Source organism: Pseudophryne corroboree, chromosome 12 (genome assembly GCF_028390025.1).
Source record: "Pseudophryne corroboree isolate aPseCor3 chromosome 12, aPseCor3.hap2, whole genome shotgun sequence".
In the NCBI taxonomy this organism is placed as follows: domain Eukaryota; kingdom Metazoa; phylum Chordata; class Amphibia; order Anura; family Myobatrachidae; genus Pseudophryne; species Pseudophryne corroboree.
In genome coordinates, this window is record NC_086455.1 from 91,262,596 (window position 1) to 91,282,841 (window position 20,246).

Below are 20,246 nucleotides of genomic sequence, written 5' to 3' on the forward strand. Positions count from 1 at the left end.
CCTAAGTCAAGCGGAGTTCCTTCTTCGCGACCAACCGGTTCTGATCCAGTCAGACCGCAGGGGCTCATGTAAACCGCCAGGGTGGCACAAGGAGCAGGGTGGCGAGGGTAGAAGCCACCAGAATTCTTCGCTGGGCGGAGAATCAAGTAAGCGCACTGTCAGCAGTGTTCATTCCGGGAGTGGACACGACCTCCACCCGGGAAAGTGGTGACTTCATCAGGAAGTCTTCACGCAGTTTTGCAAATTGATGGAAACTGCCTCAGGTGGACTACATGGCGTCCCACCTCAATAAAAAGATAAAAAAGGTTTTACGCTGGGTCAAGGGACTCTCAGGCGATAGCTGTGGTCGCACTAGTAACACCGTGGGTGTTCCAGTCGGTCTATATATTCCCTCCTCTTCCTCTCAGACCCAAGGGCTGAGAATTGTAATAAACGGAGGAGTGTGAACAATATTCTTTGCTCCGGATTGGCCAAGAAGGACTTGGTACCTGGAACTGCAAGAAATGCTCTCAGAGGACCCATGGCCTCTGCCTCTCAGTCAGGACATGTTGCAACAGGGACCCTGTCTGATCCAAGACTTACCGCGGCTGCGTTGGACGGCATGGCGGTTGAACGCCGGATCCTAGCGGAAAAGGGCATTCCGGATGCAGTTATTCCTACGCTGATAAAGGCTAGGAAAGACGTGACAGCAAGACTTTTTCACTGTATATGGCGAAAATAGGTTGCTTGGTGTGTGGCCGGGAAGGCTCTACAGAGGAATTCCAGGGGGGTCGATTCCTGCACTTCCTACAGTCAGGAGTGACTATGGGCCTAAAATTAGGATCCATAAAGGCCAAGATTTCGGCCCTATCCCTTTTTCTCTCAAAAAGAACTGGCTTCACTGCCTGAAGTTCGGACGTTGTTACAGGGGTGCTGCATATTCAGCCCCTTTTGTGCCTCCAGTGGCACCTTGGGATCTTAACGTGTGTTGGATTCCTAAAATCCCACTGGTTTGAGCCACTTAAGACCGTGGAGCTAAAATATCTCACGTGGAAAGTGGTCATGCTTTTGGCCTTAGCTTGGACTAGGCGTGTGTCAGAATTGGCGGCTTTGTCATGTAAAAGCCCATATCTGATCTTCCATATGGAAAGGGCAGAATGGAGGACTCGTCCCCAATTTCTCCCTAAGGTGGTATCATCGTTTCATTTGAACCAACCTATTGTGGTGCCTGCGGCTACTAGGGACTTGGAGGATTCCAAGTTGCTGGACGTAGTCCGGGCCCTGAAACTTTATGTTTCCAGGACGGCTAGAGTCAGAAAAACTGACTCGCTATTTATCCTGCATGCACCCAACAAGCTGGGTGCTCCTGCTTCAAAGCAGACTATTGCTCGCTGGATCTGTAGCACGATTCAGCTTGCACATTCTGCGGCTGGACTGCCGCATCCTAAATCAGTAAAAGCCCATTCCACGAGGAAGGTGGGCTCTTCTTGGGCGGCTGCCCGAGGGGTCTCAGCTCTACAACTTTGCCGAGCTGCTACTTGGTCGGGTTCAAACACTTTTGCAAAATTCTACAAGTTTGATACCCTGGCTGAGGAGGACCTTGAGTTTGCTCATTCGGTGCTGCAGAGTCATCCGCACTCTCCCGCCCGTTTGGGAGCTTTGGTATAATCCCCATGGTCCTTACGGAGTTCCCAGCATCCACTAGGACGTCAGAGAAAATAAGAATTTACTCACCGGTAATTCTATTTCTCGTAGTCCGTAGTGGATGCTGGGAGCCCGTCCCAAGTGCGGACTCTCTGCAATACATGTATATAGTTATTGCATAACTAAAGGGTTATTGTATGAGCCATCTGTTGAGAGAGGCTCAGTTATTGTTCATACTGTTAACTGGGTATAGTTATCACGAGTTGTACGGTGTGATTGGTGTGGCTGGTATGAGTCTTACCCTGGATTCCAAATCCTTTCCTAGTAATGTCAGCTCTTCCGGGCACAGTTTCCCTAACTGAGGTCTGGAGGAGGGGCATAGAGGGAGGAGCCAGTGCACACCAGATATAGTACCTAATCTTTCTTTTAAGAGTGCCCAGTCTCCTGCGGAGCCCGTCTATACCCCATGAACCTTACGGAGTACCCAGCATCCACTACGGACTACGAGAAATAGAATTACCGGTGAGTAAATTCTTATTTTTTGTTTTTTTGTTTTTAATTAAAGAATTCTGTCTTTATCTATGCACAGATGTACTTCTAATTTATATAATCAGTATTAATGTTGTATTATTATTTGTCTAACCCTTTGTCATAATGTGTTCATCTCTTGACTCCAAACGTCTTCATAAGTTCTGTTTACTGTATGTAGAAGCCTCTGTAGTCATTTAACTTTAATTGGAACCCAGCTGTTGCATCCTGTTCGTTTACCTACCAAACAAGCTTATACAGTACATACTGTTTTCACAGATGTGTATTTTTATATATGTTATGCTACATTTTTTGTTCATGTTGAATTATGAGATTCATGATTATTTTTTTTTTAAGGTACAGACATGATATATATTTCTATCTATACAGTGTGTAGACACATATATGGGATACATTCCTAGCAGCTTGAGCAGCCTCTGTAGTCCGTTTCCAGATGTCTTGTTATCTTTTCTCTCATGCGCAGATTCATAGCTGACCATTTATCTGGTGTCAAGAATTCTAAGGACTTACTGTACTAACTCATGCCACGTTCTGTGTCTTCCATTTTATTATTTAAGGTTTTCTTGGTAAAGTCTTATGTTTGTTAATGCTGACGTAATTAATGTTATCTCATCATTCAGAACCTGCTACAACAGCAGTCACAGGAGCGGAAAGGCTAGAGCTTACTGCACTTGCTCCCTTTCTTGTAAAGCCCAGTACACACGGGCAGAGATGTGTGCTGAGCGATCTATCACACACCGCTCAGCACACATCTCTCCCCCCGCTCAGCACAGCGAGATGTGTGCTGAGCAAGGCTGCGGACGGGGTGGGGCGCTCATTTCACCCAGCGGGTGAAATGAGCAAAGTGCTAGATTGTGCCTGCATGCAGGCCAGTCTAGCACCGGCGATAGCGACGTGCTTCGATATCGCTGTGGGGCATACACACGAGAGAACCGTGCTTAATTTCTGAGCAATCTCAGATTGCTTAGATTTTAAAATCCACACAAAACAATAATCAGGAGACAGCGATAAGATATGTCCGTTTTTCCTAATTATAAGGAGTGTTTCTCTTTTTCACTTCTCAACATATGTTCAAAGATGACCACAGTTCCATATATCATATACAGACAGATTTTGGTTGTTACACACCCCACATGTTCTATACTCACACAAAATGATGGGAATAGAGAACATACGTTCAATATTCCATACGAGCTTCGTGCTATCCTGATCCGTGGATAGACATTTCCAGTTTTTCTACCAGTAACAGTATGTGTTCTGATCTCCAAGCAGTTTTAATAATTCTTCCACCGATAATTCCTCATACGGATATTTGTGGAAAAAGACAGACACAAAGCACTGCTAGTGCATTACCACAAACAACCTTTTAATGTCTCACGTAAAATCAGTCCATCCAAAAATTTAAAATACATATACAGTAGATTAAAAAAGAGAAGGACTCTCCAGTGCAAGCTCTCCTACCCGAATGGGACGCTCATATAGGATGAGCATTCCGCGCATAAGATGTTTGAGTCCTGGCATGCAGCTACACTTCTCCGTATGGCGGCTCCCCTCAGCGACGAACATGCAACTCAGAGTCCAGATTCCTCTCACCTGTCGGCCAACGTGTTTCTACCTCTGGGTCTTTGCAAAGGAACAGGTGAGAGGAACGGAACAGACCTATTTAAAGTTTAAAACTACCTCCGGTCCTACGATGCTTTCACTGCAGTGTCCTCTCCTTGCACAAATATAAAAGACAACTTCTCCAAAAAGATTTATACATTATGTAAAATATATTTTCAAACACCACTCAATATGCTTAAAAGATCCCAATAAGATAGAAGTAATTCCCTATTTAATCCAGGTTTACAATGTTTCCTTTTAACAGTCCTGATGTAGACATTGTATCTTTCTCTCAGTCCCAAGACGTTCTATATAATTAACTCTATAGTTCTCGTGTCTACCCCTGTCCATCCATATTAAAGATACACACTTTACTAGCACAATGTTACAAAAACCACTTTAGGTCCAGATGGCTTAAATGCTGATTTCGAACTAAAGTCCCAAGTTCGTATAGCCACTTCATTTCTGTCTTTGCTAACGTAGTCTTAATATTTCTACAGCTCCAGTTTGATTTTACTTGTTGAATATTCTTATAACTAATTAAGTCATCTATCGAGCAATCGTGGTATTTCTTAAAATGTGCTGATAATGCGTGACTCTCCACCCCCTTTTTTATATTGCGGAGGTGTTCACTTAATCTGATTTTGAACGGTCTACTTGTCCTACCTACATATTGCTTCATACAACTACATTGGAGTAAATAAACAAGGTTTTTACTACTACACATTTACATCTCTGATGTCACATTCTTTTTTTGTTTTGTTGGAAATAAATTTGGTGATCTTAGAGCTCTCTTTATTTCTACAATTTCTACATCCAACACATAAATGACACTTCTAGAAACCTTTTGATGTAATTCTGCTTGGAACCTCTGCTTTTGGGGGAACAGCTCCCCTGACTAAATGATTTCTAAGGTTTGACGCTCTACTATAAATTATGTTTGGTTTATCAGGCAATATTTCCTTAAGGATAGTGTCATGAGACAAAAGTCCCCAGTGTCTCCTTAAAATCTTCTCCACCTCCTGATGATTAGAACTGTATCCTGTAATAAATGCACATGCCTGATTCATCTTTCTCTTATCTTTTTGTTTCGGATAAATTACAAGTTAGTCTTAATGTGATAAAAAAACGAAGATAGGACAAATCTTTTAAAGGTAAAACAAAAAGATAATAAGAGAATAATCATAAGGAGGTGGAGAAGATTTTAAGGAGACATTAGGGACTTTTGTCCTTAAGGAGGACATAAGAGCCTCTCCAAACTTAGCAAAGAGAAGGACTAGAGATAGAGAACATATGTACACAAAAATAACCGTATACTTATTTAAAAAAACTCGATAAGAGTACATTCACACTGTTTGTAATATTTTAAAATTATATTAATGTGGTTCATATAGTTTAATTAGAGCTTTTATAAGGCCGCACATTCCGCTTTATCTGATACGTAAGTTGCAATTTCTTACCCCTAAGAACAAACAGAGAAAAGCTTAATAAAAAAATAATAATAATATAAAAATAATTATAAAAAATAATAATAAAATGGAAAAGTTGGAGCAGTAGTGCCTATATTAGCTGATTAACCTCTTCAGAGTCCTAACCACAGCTGGACATTAATTATTAAAAAGATTTAATCATTAATGAAGATGCTAATCAATATATATGTAGTATTTAAATTGAAGTTTCAATAAAAAGATGTTCCTTTATGGAGCTACTATATGTTATTTAATTTGATATTTTCATTTAGCCCCAAAGGTTTCAGAATTTTCAAGCGAAAAATTCAGTAAGTTTCCCTCCTACATAATAAATGAAACCGGTCCCCTCCCCTTTCCGTTAACTTAATTTACTCAAGGATACAGACTCAGATTCCCCTGTTCACATTGACTTGTATGCCTAGATAAACTGTGGAGTAGGCTCTTTTTTGTAATATTTCATTGATGTTCAAGGAAGCGTACTTTGAACTTCCAAATAGTGTGCCCCACATGCTGTTGGCCTTAACCACATTCAATAAGATATACAACATAAGAATATTCACAGTTGACAAAGTCTTCTGTAGGGAAATTTTCTCCTGTGTTTGTAGATTTAAAGGTCTTTGTTTTTAAACCAACATTTTTACATTTAAGACATTTATTTTTCGCACACCTAAAGAAACCCTTTAGTTTCTCAGTTAACCAGTCTGAAGAGCCAGTTCCTTTCATCACAACATTCTGTGTTATTTGTTGTTTTTTTTCTAAACATACTGGTGACAAGTTTATGTTGTAGGATATTGGACTTCCTGTATACAACCTTAAAATGTGTACTAGTTTCTGAAACTAATAAAGGATCTATATTGAGAATGGAAGAGTTTTTATGAATTATTCGTCTTATATCTGTAGCATGCGTGTTATATTGTGTCACAAAAGCCAATGTGCCACCCAAAGGGTTCTTTTTAGTCCTGTTACTTTTGTTCAAAAGTGTATGTCTCTGTTTCTCATGTACAGCTTCTAATGCGTTTTCTAGATTAATGGTTGGATACCCTTGTCCATCATAAGCCGAATACACTTTCTTAACCTGTTCCCGGTATGTGGCATGCCTAGAACAATTTCTTTTATACCTTGCAGCATTTTTTCCACACCTGCCTAAGACTGACAGTACTGTGTGTGTGTGTGTGTGTGTGTGTGTGTGTGTGTGTGTGTATGTATATATATATATATATATATATATATATATTTATATATATATATATATATATATATATATATGTGTATATATATATATATATATATATACACACACACACACAGGGTGATTCAAAAGTCGCAGTACACCCTTTTGTTTCAAAACCTGTGCAGGAAATGGGAAAAATTAATACTCCAGTAAGGTATGGGTGAGGTGGGCTATCTTTTAGGGTATGTACCGAACATGAGCGCCATCGTGACATCGGCCATCTTCAATCTAAGTCAGTTTTTTCAAATGGAAAGGGGGCGTGTAACATGTCACACAACATCAGAATTTGCTGAAAAGTTTATTGCTGCAAACAGATTTGAAATAGCCATTATGGTTCAAAAGTTACAACACTTTTTCTGCTGTTGTAATATAGGGAGATGACTATATAGAAACGAGGGTTGCCTCTTTTTAATACATTTAATTTAGTGTACCTCCTTTCTTCTCTCTCCTCTTTAATGTCCTTTTTTAATGTATTTTATATGTAATTTTTCGTTTTTTTGTATGTGTGCTTATTGATACACATGGCTATATAGCTTTAAGGGGACGGCAGTGCGAGATATACACTGAGTGTAAGTTTTATAAAATAAGACCTTTATAGAATATAGGTCTACAATACTCACTGCTTGTATATTGGCATTGAAATCATTTAAGTTGTAAATATAAAAGTATAAAGTAGCATCTATTGTTTATTTGTAATAAGAATTTGGATGATATAAAAATGGCGCCCGTTTGGAGCATGTAGTATATCAGTAAGCATAAATCTGTCCTCTATTTCTTGGGAATGATGTGTATGTATATTGATTGGTTACGAAACAGACGTGATCGGAGCTAAGAGCTATTTATGACTCAGTAATGACGGCATTAGCCACACCCACTGACAAAGTCCTATTGGACGAAACGTGTCTGGGCATGGCTATTGTGGGGAGCGCTGATGTGACGCGGGAGCGTTTGGAGACTGAGAGACAGGGCTGCCAAGCGTGGAGAGCAGTGTGGATGGAGACGTAGCTAAGCGGTCCCAGCGTGAGATACCACATGTTACTTGTTGTAATGCGCTTTTTGTGATATTGCATATATTACACATGTTCCTTGTGAGTGGTTTCAATCAGTTGAAGTAAAGCTAAAGGAGTTTTTAAAGTACTTCATTATTGTGCGTCTCCTATCTTTTCATTACATGTATTATGTATGTATGTATATATATTTATAGATATATATATAGATATATATATATATAGATATATATATATTTTATTTTTTTATTACGCTAACAATCAGGAAAGAAGGGAGGCCAGAAATCTGTAGCATAATTACACATTATACATCAATTATATATACATATGTTCTCAAGACTGGAGCTAGACTTATCTTCGCTTGCCACACTGCGGGCACTGGTGGCTATGCTCGCCACAGGTTCTATTCTCCCTCTGGGTGTCGTGGACACCCATAGAGGGGGAATCACCTACCTCGCCGGTATATCGCCGTCGGTATTGTGACACCCGGGATCCCGACTATCGGTATGCTGACTGCATACAGATGGAGCCTCGCTCATCTAGCCTTCTCTGGTGCGCCATGGTGCACCAAGGTTTATTAGCATACACTTTTCATCTATTGTTCTCAGCTGCAATCCTCTTCCGCCATTCCACATCTGCCAAAACCTGCACTTGCTCCGATTCACCTACGGAATCCTCTTTAAATGCCTCACCCTCACATACAATGCCCTCTCTAAGTTCACTGATCCCTACATCTCCAACTTCATAACCTTACGTACTCCCTCCCACCCTCTCCAGTCAGCCAGTGACCATCGCCTCTTCTCTTCCCCGGTTACTGTATCTCATGCTCAAATCTAAGATTTTTCCTGTTCGGCCCCCCTTCACTGGAATGAGCTCCCTCACTCTATCAGTCTCTCCCAGACATTGCATAGCTTCTAATATGTGCTACAAACCCACCTGTTCATCGAAATGTACCCCCCTTTCACCACATTAATTTGTCACCAGGTCGCTCACTCCACCCTAATAGCCATTTCTAACTCGCCTACTTCCTGCCCTCAGGCATCATGCCATCTTTTTGTCTCCCCTAGATTGTAAAATCCTAGTAACAGGGACCTCCCTTCCTGTTCTCACAGCCCTCTTCTCTAGCATTTCATTGACAGCCTTCACCTTCCTGTTCTCACAGCCCTCTTCTCTAGCATTGTATTGACAGCCTTCACCTTCCTGTTCTCACAGCCCTCTTCTCTAGCATTGCATTGACAGCCTTCACCTTCCTGTTCTCACAGCCCTCTTCTCTAGCATTGCATTGACAGCCTTCACCTTCCTGTTCTCACAGCCCTCTTCTCTAGCATTACATTGACAGCCTTCACCTTCCTGTTCTCACAGCCCCCTTCTCTAGCATTTCATTGACAGCCCTCTTCTCTAGCATTGCATTGACAGCCTTCATTTAGCTCAGAATTCCTCTCGCTCTTCTCTTCCAGCAGCTCTATTCCTGCTAGTCGTGCGTCACTATTGTAGACAGGTTCCATTGTTGCAGATTAATCTTTCGCTCAGCTTGCTTCCCAGCTGTTTTGTGTACTGAGAATTGTGGTGCTAATTGTTACTTGCACTGTTTATGTTTTGCTTACGTAATGTTCTGTGTACTCTGTACTGCCCTACTGTTACCAGATGTACGGTGCTTCAGACCACGTGTGGCGCCTTATAATTAAAATGTAATACTAATGATACTACTACTAAATATAATAAAGAAGAAGGGGCCACATACCTTCAGACAGCTTTTTTTTTTTTTTTTTTGGGGGGGGCGGGGGGGGGGGGATTAGGCTACCTGCCTAATTTTCTCAACTAACTTATGGCCCACAATGAAAAGCAGATTACAGTGGTGCCAGAGTCCTGACTGAGTGGCACTTTATTCTCTTTGGGATTCAGCTCTCAGTAGACATGCACTGACAGAGAGACACGGTCAGTCTTGAGAGACAACAGCAGGCAGGGCAGTGAGTTCCGTGGTGGCTGCTGTATACAGAACAAGTGAGCCACCATGGAGAGACTGAGCTCCGGCAGCAAAATGCTGCTCTGCTCTCCATTAATTGTAGTGTGGAGAACCCATGACAACTGGTATCATCCTGACACATACTGTATACTACTGTTCTCTATCCATACCACTAGTACATACAGTATGCCATTACAGAGATGGATGCAGTTTGAGATATGCCCAGCTCTGCAAACAACAAACAAGATGCATCTTGGGCAGTACGGATGGTGTAATGGTTAGCGTTACTGCCTCACAGCACTGAGGGGTTCGACTCCGACAATGGCCATTATGTGCGGAGTTTGTATATTCTCCCGGTGCTTGCGTGGGTTTCCTCTGGGTGCTCCGGTTTCCTCCCATAATCCAAAAAATATACTGGTATGTTAATTGTCTCCCAGCAAAATTAACCCTAGCACGAATGTGTGTGCATGCATGTAGTAGGGAATATGGATTGTAAGATCCACTGGGGCAGGGACTGATGTGAATGGCCAAATATTCTCTGCAAAGCGCTGCAGAATACGGTAATAAATAAATAAATAATACATATTTACTTCTAGAACATTTTAACAAATTATTTTGGTGTAAACTTAGTCCAACTTAACATTGGCCCATCAGTATTTTATGGGCCCGATTCAGAGCAGCACGCAATCTGCTTGCAATGCCGGTACTCAAATAGTTAAGCAATTATTTTTTGCAACTGCACATGCTCAAAACTTGAATGCTAAAAATGTGCATGGTGCTTACATTACACAGAGCATGCGCAGAAATTCGCTGTTGCATTTGAGATGCAAGTTATAAGAAATGTTGTGGAAAAATGATGTGTGTTCCTGGGCAGTGACTGAAAATGCACACCAAATAATTCCGACATAACATCCGCGTTGACGTGGTCAGTGTTGAAATACCTTAGAACCATGTCGACATGAGTATATGACGTAGCTGCTGCATCTACTTTGAGGGCTATGTATTTGTATTGATCCAGATGCGTTTTATGCTCAGTTCTATACATCTTACATTTCTGGGAGTCATCTGCTGTATAATATACAGGCCTTTATTTTATAGTTTAGGCTCATACCCCACAGAGCAAGGGAAATAAATATGCTACGTTATCTGTTTCTGAAGTTCTTCTGTCCCCACATGGTAAGGATATGACTATTTGTTCAGCTGCCTGAGGCCGTGGGAAATATCCATATTATCTTTTCTTGTGGTTCTTGTGTATCCTTCCAACTTCTGCAGGAGAACCGCATTATGTGCAATGCAGAGGAGCAGCCGGCCACCCCCACACAGCAGGCTTTCAGTGTCTGTAAATGGTAAGACAAATAGTCTGAGCTCTTGAGGGTTGATAAGAAGAATATATCTTTATTCAGCAAAATGCATTATGTTTCCCTTTATTCAACCTCCTATCGCTTCTCATTGTGCGTGTTCGGTAATCCCACGTGGACTGTGTAGAGTACACACATCTGCAGATCTTGGCTTATCCACTCATTCTTCACTAAAGACTGACAATGCAGCATCTAATCATTTTACCGATAAATATATAAAAGTCCTTCCAAAATTATTTCTGGTGTGTGAAGGCTGATGTAGTTAGAGCTCAGACACACATTTTATTTAAAAGGGAAAAAATGGAACTTGTGATGGTAGCCCTTGTAATTTGCATATTTTGAGAACATGAATTTATATAGGGGGTAATTCCGAGTTGATCGCAGCATCAAATTTGTTAGCAGTTGGGCAAAACCATTTGCACTGCAGGGAGGCAGATATAACATGCAGAGAGAGTTAGATTTGGGTGGGGTGTGTTCAATCTGCAATCTAAATTACAGTGTAAAAATAAAGCAGCCAGTATTTACCCTGCACAGAAACAAAATAACCCACCCAAATCTAACTCTCTCTGCAAATGTTATATATGTGCCACACCTGCAGTGCACATGGTTTTGCCCAACTGCTAACAAATTAGCAACTCGGAATTATCCCCATAATACATATGTAGAACTTTAGCCAGGCTGTACCTGTTGGGTCTACTCTGAAAGTATATAGTGAAAGGCTTTCATACTGTAGAGATTATGGGGAGAACTCAATTAGCTGTGGGGTAATTAAATTATCCCTGTTAGCTGTCACTATTGAGGATTTAGTTTCTCTTGACTGGAGGCAGGAGAAACAATCTAAGATGAGTACCCTTTTTTTGCGGACGAGCGCTATGTTTTTCACACTATAGCAGGTAAATTTACAGGGGGAAAAACAGGCATTAATTGAATTGCCCGATAAAAACATTGGGCAAAAGAAATCATGATAAAGCCTGTTTTTTTTATTAGGTAAAATTTACTGCAATTAATTGAATTCCCCCCTATAACTTCTTTCTTCTAGAGCAGCATTTTTCAACCACTGTGCCGGGGCACACTAGTGTACCGGGAGCAGGTATCAAGTGTGCCGCCAGAGATGCCCATGCCAGTGTACAGCAACCGCCGCCAGTTCAGCTATTTATTTTTGGTCACCACTGGTCTCTTCTTGCTCCAGTCCTGTGTCTATATCCTGGCCATATGAGACTGCCCCTCTCTGATGTCAGTAGGTCCTGATCGCTGCTGGCCCCTCCTCATCCCATCATACTCTAATCATCATTATTTGGTGGTGGCTTCTGTTGCTCCCTTTCTCACAAAGATGGTGTCAGTGTCAGTCCCGGTGTCCTGGTTCAAGGGCTCATTGCTCGGGATGGGTTGACTGTGTTACTGGATTTAGAGAAGACGTGTCACAGGGAGCAAGGTGAGGAGCTGCTTGGGTGTCCTGCTGATATACTGTCTGCACTAGCTTCCTAGGAGCACATGATGGCAGCTGGGCAGTGACTCATATGGTGTTCACATGGCATTTTTAACTCTACACCCAGTGCACTCCACTCTGAAAACAACTAGCAATTGGCATAAGGTCCCTTCTGTGTTCTGCAAGCAGATGAGCCTGGCACACACACTGTACTGTACTGTATTGATCATTTTTGATCATTTTTGTTTCCTGTGGGGGCCAGTGTGATTGCAGTTTGGCCAGTGGGTTTGTTTAAATTCTTAAAATCTTGTTCGGTGTGCTGCGAGTTGAGAAAGGTTGAAAATCACTGTTCTAGAGTATTAATTCATTTGTCTGCAGAGGTATTTTGCTTTAGTTGTGAAGCTGATTATTGCAATCTAAAGCCGTGTTTGGATATTATGAGCGGTCCTGTACATTTGTGTCTTGCTAGCAGTCAGCACTGTTTTTTTTCCAAGCAAATCAAAATACAGCTTATATTTTGAAAACATATTGTCACAGAGGACACCATCTATTCCTCAGATGAGATTGGTCACTATAAAACACCCCCAGGATTAAACTACCAAACTCCTACACACCTCTCATGCATGACTGCTGGGCTCTTTAGTCTATGGGGGTAATTCTAAGTTGATCGTAGCAGGAAATTTTTTAGCAGTTGGGCAAAACCATGTGCAGTGCAGGGGGGGGCAGGTTTAACATGTGCAGAGAGAGTTAGATTTGGGTGTGGTGTGTTCAATCTGCAATCTAAATTGCAGTGTAAAAATAAAGCAGCCAGTATTTATCCTGCACAGAAACAAAATAACCCACCCAAATCTAGCTCTCTCTGCAAATGTTATATCTGCCCCCCCCCCTGCAGTGCACATGGTTTTGCCCAATTGCTAAAAAATTTCCTGCTGCGATCAACTTGGAATTACCCCCTCTATGTACCTCCTCCTCCACTCATATGTTTCTCGCTGACCTTATGCCTTTAGTACACCTTAAGTAATTCTACATATCCCATAAAATATTGGCTGTGTGGCCTGCCCTCCTCCTTTCCTAAGAAATGTCACATCGTCTCCTAAAATGTTGTAATTGTTTTCCTCGTCATCATCATCATCATCATATTATTATTATTATGCTTTATATGGTGCCACGTGGGATCCACAGCGCCCAGTTACAGGGTACATAAAAAAATAAGCAAAACAAGAAAACAGGGACTTATAGTTCAGGACAATATAGAAGAAATACAGGGTATATAAACATATCTGCATCAGCAGACGGTGCTGCAATAAGTATTAGGTGGCAGAAAAATGGGGGATTTGGTGCTGTCGAAGGGAGTATTGGAAAGAAGATAGGTTAAGTCAGACATGTCCTACTTGTGAAAGCGTGCTTTACACCAACATTTACAGATCAGGCCACATTCCTACGGTTATCTAAGCTCAATATATATATATATATATATATATATATATACACTGCTCAAAAAAATAAAGGGAACACTAAAATAACACATCCTAGATCTGAATGAATGAAATATTCTTATTAAATACTTTGTTCTTTACATAGTTGAATGTGCTGACAACAAAATCACACAAAAATTATCAATGGAAATCAAATTTATTAACCCATGGAGGTCTGGATTTGGAGTCACCCTCAAAATGAAAGTGGAAAAACACACTACAGGCTGATCCAACTTTGATGTAATGTCCTTAAAACAAATCAAAATGAGGCTCAGTAGTGTGTGTGGCCTCCACGTGCCTGTATGACCTCCCCACAACTACTGGGCATGCTCCTGATGAGGTGGTGGATGGTCTCCTGAGGGAGATAGTGTTAAATGCAATATAAAAATTGTATCTTCAGCAGGTGGTGGTCGAGGTTCCCCTCTTTCAACAGGGAAGGGGTTATTATTCGACCATGTTTGTGGTTCCAAAACCGGACGGTTTCGGTCAGACCCATATTGAATTTAAAATCTTTGAACCTATACTTGAAAAGGTTCAAGTTCAAGATGGAATCGCTAAGAGCGGTCATCGCAAGCCTGGAAGGGGGGATTTTATGGTGTCACTGGACATAAAGGATGCGTACCTTCATGTCCCCATTTATCCACCTCATCAGGCATACCTAAGATTTGCGGTACAGGACTGTCATTACCAATTTCAGACATTGCCGTTTGGTCTCTCAACGGCCCCGAGGATTTTCACCAAGGTAATGGCGGAAATTATGGTGCTCCTGCGCAAGCAGGGTGTCACAATTATCCCGTACTTGGACGATCTCCTCCTAAAAGCGAGATCAAGAGAGCAGTTGCTGAACAGCGTATCTCTTTCACTGAAAGTGTTACAACAACACGGCTGGATTCTCAATATTCCAAAGTCGCATTTGGTTCCTACGACTCGTCTGCCTTTTTTGGGCATGATTCTGGACACGACCCAGAATAGGGTTTATCTTCCGATAGAAAAAGCCCAGGAACTTATGACTCTGGTCAGGAACCTTTTGAAATCAAGACAGGTGTCAGTGCATCATTGCACTCGAGTCCTGGGAAAAATGGTGGCCTCGTACGAGGCCATTCCCTTTGGCAGGTTCCATGCGAGGACTTTCCAATAGGATCTGCTGGACAAGCGGTCCGGATCACATCTACAGATGCATCGGTTGATCACCCTGTCCCCCAGGGCCAGGGTGTCACTCCTGTGGTGGCTGCAGAGTGCTCACCTTCTCGAGGGCCGCAGATTCGGCATTCAGGATTGGATCCTGGTGACCATGGACGCAAGCCTCCGAGGTTGTGGAGCAGTCACACAGGGAAGAAATTTCCAGGGTCTTTGGTCAAGTCAAGAGACTTGTCTGCACATCAACATCCTGGAACTAAGGGCCATATACAACGCCCTACGTCAAGCGGAGACCTTACTTCGCGACCAACCAGTTCTGATCCAGTCAGACAACATCACCGCAGTGGCTCATGTAAACCGCCAAGGCGGCACAAGGAGCAGTTTGGCAATGGCGGAAGCCACCAGGATTCTTCGCTGGGCGGAGAATCATGTAAGCGCACTGTCAGCAGTGTTCATTCCGGGGGTAGACAACTGGGAAGCAGACTTCCTCAGCAGACACGACCTACACCCGGGAGAGTGGGGACTTCATCCAGAAGTCTTCGCACAGATTGTGAGTCGGTGGGAACTGCCACAGATAGACATGATGGCGTCCCGCCTCAACAAAAAGCTACAGAGGTATTGCGCCAGGTCCAGAGACCCTCAGGCAGTAGCGGTAGACGTCCTAGTGACACCGTGGGTGTTCCGGTCAGTCTATGTATTTCCTCCTCTTCCTCTCATACCCAAGGTGTTGAGAATAGTAAGAAGAAAAGGAGTGAGAACAATCCTCGTTGTTCCAGATTGGCCACGACGGACCCAGTATCCAGATCTGCAGGAAATGCTCACAGGAGATCCGTGGCCTCTTCCTCTAAGACAGGACCTGTTGCAACAGGGACCCTGTCTGTTCCAAGACTTACCGCGGCTGCGTTTGACGGCATGGTGGTTGAACGCCGGATCCTAGTAGAAAAAGGCATTCTGGTTGAGGTTATCCCTACGCTGATAAAGGCTAGGAAGGAAGTAACAGCAAAACATTATCACCGTATATGGCGAAAATATGTTTCTTGGTGTGAGGCCAGGAATGCTCCTACGGAAGAATTCCATCTGGGCCGTTTCCTTCACTTCCTACAAACTGGAGTGGATTTGGGCCTTAAATTAGGCTCCATTAAGGTCCAGATTTCGGCCCTATCCATTTTCTTTCAAAAAGAATTGGCTTCTCTCCCAGAAGTTCAGACTTGTGTAAAGGGAGTACTGCATATTCAGCCTCCTTTTGTGCCTTCGGTGGCGCCTTGAGACCTTAATGTGGTGTTGAGCTTCCTAAAGTCACACTGGTTTGAACCACTTAAAACGGTGGAGTTGAAATATCTCACGTGGAAGGTGGTCATGTTATTAGCCCTGGCTTCAGCTAGGCGAGTGTCGTAATTAGCGGCTTTATCACATAAAAGCCCCTATCTGGTTTTCCATATGGATAGAGCGGAATTGCGGACACGTCCTCAGTTCCTGCCAAAATTGGTTTCATCCTTTCATATGAACCAACCTATTGTGGTGCCTGTGGCTACACGGGACTTAGAGGATTCCGAGTCCCTTGATGTGGTCAGGGCTTTGAAAATTTATGTAGCCAGGACGGCTAGAGTCCGTAAAACAGAAGCACTGTTTGTTCTGTATGCAGCCAACAAGCTTGGTGGCCCTGCTTCAAAGCAGACTATTGCTCGCTGGATCTGTAACACGATTCAGCAGGCGCATTCTACTGCAGGATTGCCGTTACCTAAATCGGTCAAGGCCCATTCCACTAGGAAAGTGGGCTCTTCTTGGGCGGCTGCCCGAGGGGTCTCGGCACTACAGCTGTGTCGAGCTGCTACCTGGTCATGTTCAAACACCTTTGCAAAATTCTATAAGTTTGATACCCTGGCTGAGGAGGACCTCATGTTTGCTCAATCGGTGCTGCAGAGTCATCCGCACTCTCCCGCCCGTTTGGGAGCTTTGGTATAATCCCCATGGTCCTTACGGAGTCCCCAGCATCCTCTAGGACGTTAGAGAAAATAAGATTTTACTTACCGGTAAATCTATTTCTCGTAGTCCGTAGAGGATGCTGGGCGCCCGTCCCAAGTGCGGACTCCTTCTGCAATACTTGTATATAGTTATTGCTTCAATAAGGGTTACGTTATTGTTGCATCGGGCGTGAACTGATGCTATGTTATTGTCGTACTGTTAACTGGGTTGTTAGCACAAGTTATACGGTGTGATTGGTGTGGCTGGTATGAATCTTGCCCTGGATTACCAAAATCCTTTCCTTGTACTGTCAGTCTCCTCTGGGCACAGTTTCTCTAACTGAGGTCTGGAGGAGGGGCATAGAGGGAGGATCCAGTGCACACCAGGAACTAAATTCTTTCTTAAAGTGCCCATGTCTCCTGCGGAGCCCGTCTATCCCCATGGTCCTTACGGAGTCCCCAGCATCCTCTACGGACTACGAGAAATAGATTTACCGGTAACTAAAAATCTTATTTTTTTTTTGAGCAGTGTGTATGTATGTGTATATATATATATATATTTATTAGAGAGATGAATTGGCGCTATTACATCCAAGCTGTTTACATATAAGATTTATGCAGTCCAGCTCACTGCTCCCCAAGTGAGTGATAATGGATCTTTATAGCACTAGAGTTCAATGTAATAAGAACCGCAGCTCCCCTTCAAACATAAATCCCGGAATTCACGGGTCCAACATATCTAGAAATACACGCAAAGGGGGCGTTCCATAGTGCATAAAAGTTTATTTGACACAACAGTCACAGTCACACCAAGTTGTTTAAAAACTTGTACCAAGACAAAACACTGTGGAATGATTACCACATGGTTTAACATAAATCACTCCGGATATCACCTGCTCCCATCTGAAACACAGTGGCTTCCACCCCACGCGCTGACTGCTAGCTGCAGCATGCCGGAACCAGGAGGATGCAGAGACGAACAGGGGAATCCGTGAGCGTAGAATGCGAGCGTCACCAGGACCAAGCATTTAAACGAGCTGTGGCTTGCCTGATTAATACACTTGTCCAAGAGCAGTCTGGTCTGTTAGACTAATTACATATGGTAACTTCCTTTGTATCAAGATGTACACCTGATGAAGTCTCGGCGTGAGACGAAACGCGTTGGGTATTTGTTTCATTTTGACGTGACCTCCATCTTTAATTCTAATAAGAGGAGGAGATTGCAAAGAAACCTCTTTATATTGATCTTGATCTCCAAACAGTGTCAACTCTGGAAGGACTTTACCTTAAAAACCACTGTGAGATTATGGATATTGATCTTGTCTTTTATGTATTTTAATAAATTGTTATAGAGGAACAAAGCGATGGTTATTAGTCTCCTCGTTAAGACTTTTTTATTGTATTAAATCACCTAGTGGGTGTGAGTAACTGCTGGGAGTTGACCTTAACCCAGGGGCGCCAATCTCATTATTGCTATATATTCTTTATTGTACTTGGTTCTTCCTAACAGAGAACTTAATGAGATAGGGCAGCCAGACTAATTTTTCCAGACGTAAAAATCATTTTTCATTTCAATTAGCACAGAAGGAGAGTTTTAGTGTTTTACATATATATTTATTTATTATTACCAGTTATTTATATAGCGCGCACATTCCGCACCGCTGTACAGAGAATATTTGCCCATTCACATCAGTCCCTGTCCCAGTGGAGCTTACAATCTATATTCTCTATCACATATACACACAGACACATTCAGGCTAGTGTTAATTTTTGTTGGGAGCCAATTAACCTACCAGTATATTTTTAGATTGTGGGAGGAAACCGGAGTACCCGGAGGAAACCCACGCAAGTACAGGGAGAATATACAAACTCCACACAGTTAGGGCCACGATGAGAATCAAACCCATGACCTCAGTGCTGTGAGGTAGTAATGCTAACCATTACACCATCCGTACTGCTATAGCCTGAAGAAAACCACAGGAGTGTGGTTGAAACGGCAGTTAGGCCGCCGCTTGTTGCTACTGTATTATGCTGATGGACAAATAAACCCTGCATAAATGTGAGTGCTGTTTCGCTATCATTTCATTTTTGGAAAGTGAGTGTTACTATTATTGCTGTATGGAACTGGTACCGCCTATAATTATTATTCTATTATCATTGTCTAGAGTGCAACAGAGCTCATCTGGGACTCTTTCCGCTACTGCACATGCTAGTTTTATTATTAAAATGATCAGTCTGATTCTCAGTAATGTGAGTTGTTATATGTTGCCCTTTTGGTGATCTGAGTTTCTATGTACAAACCCCTGAGAACAGTGTAACAGCTGAGTTGCACATCTCCATCAATTCTACCTACTTTGCTTCATTAATAGGTTTGCCATCCTTTGTGGGCAACACTCAGAGCATGAAGGCATTCAGAAGCGCATTCAGATTGGATATCTTTTTAAGGTAAATAAGTGAAAATGATTCTTTAGACGTTTTGATGTGAATGGGCCCCTGGTAGGATGAATGCAGCATATTCTATATTCAGAAATAATTATTTATAGAGCATTCAAATAAACATATTTTATTATAGAATTATAGATTATTGAAATAAATATATATATATTATTTTATTTTTGTTTTTCTTTATTTTGTTTTTCTTTCAAAGTAAAATGTTACTGTGTGGAGATGTTTGTTAACCCCCCACCCCCCCCCCACCCCCCTTCCCCTTCCCTCCCGAAGCTGCTTGTATAATACAATAGGTTACAAACCACAGATGTACTTGAGCCCTAGTGACTTGATTAGTGCCTCGCTTTAGTTTGTTTTTTTTAAAGTTTTTTTTATGCTTAAGTATGAATACAGTATCACTAGAACCTGTAGTGTTAAGCTGGGTACACACTAGATGATATTTTGAACGATTTGGCTGATTCTGCGGATCGGAATGACAAATCATTCAAATCATCCAGTATGTACTCCTGCAGCGCCATCTGTGGCATCTTCAGGTCAGCCCCTCATGGTGCGCAATCTGAAGATGTGGTTGACGACCCCGTGCTTTCGGATGCAGTGGGGGAACGATATATTGTGGGGCAGTTAACCAGATTGTGCAGCGTGCCTCCGGATGGGGTACACAGGTCGTCTAGTGTGTTTACACAGCTTTAGCGTGTCTTGTGGACTGAGGTTGGGAAACACTGTGCTATAGGATGAAAAGCCTGACCATTGCACTATAAACCTGGTCTAAATAAATATATATTAGTTATTTATTTAGTAATTGTTAATTAAATCCATGACAATTTAGAAGTTTTTGAAGCTTAATTTAATGTGAACTTATTATTTCCCTAGTGTATCCACGTATATGTATTTATTATTAAAGAAATGGGGCTGCTGAATTTTTGGGGGAAGCCAGTTCTCAGGTGTTTTACTTTTTCAAACTTTCCTAAAGCATATAATGTTGGATTAGTAGACAAAT

General features: G+C 42.2%; 1 protein-coding gene across 1 annotated transcript in view; it reads left to right on the forward strand.

The window, feature by feature from the left end:
- RMDN3 (regulator of microtubule dynamics 3) overlaps positions 1-20,246 on the forward strand; it is a 258,511-nt gene that overhangs the window by 188,332 nt on the left and 49,933 nt on the right. The window contains exon 8 of the mRNA XM_063947778.1: positions 19,171-19,246. Within this exon, the coding sequence (XP_063803848.1) occupies positions 19,171-19,246 (76 nt within the window). The remainder of the gene's footprint in view (positions 1-19,170; positions 19,247-20,246) is intronic.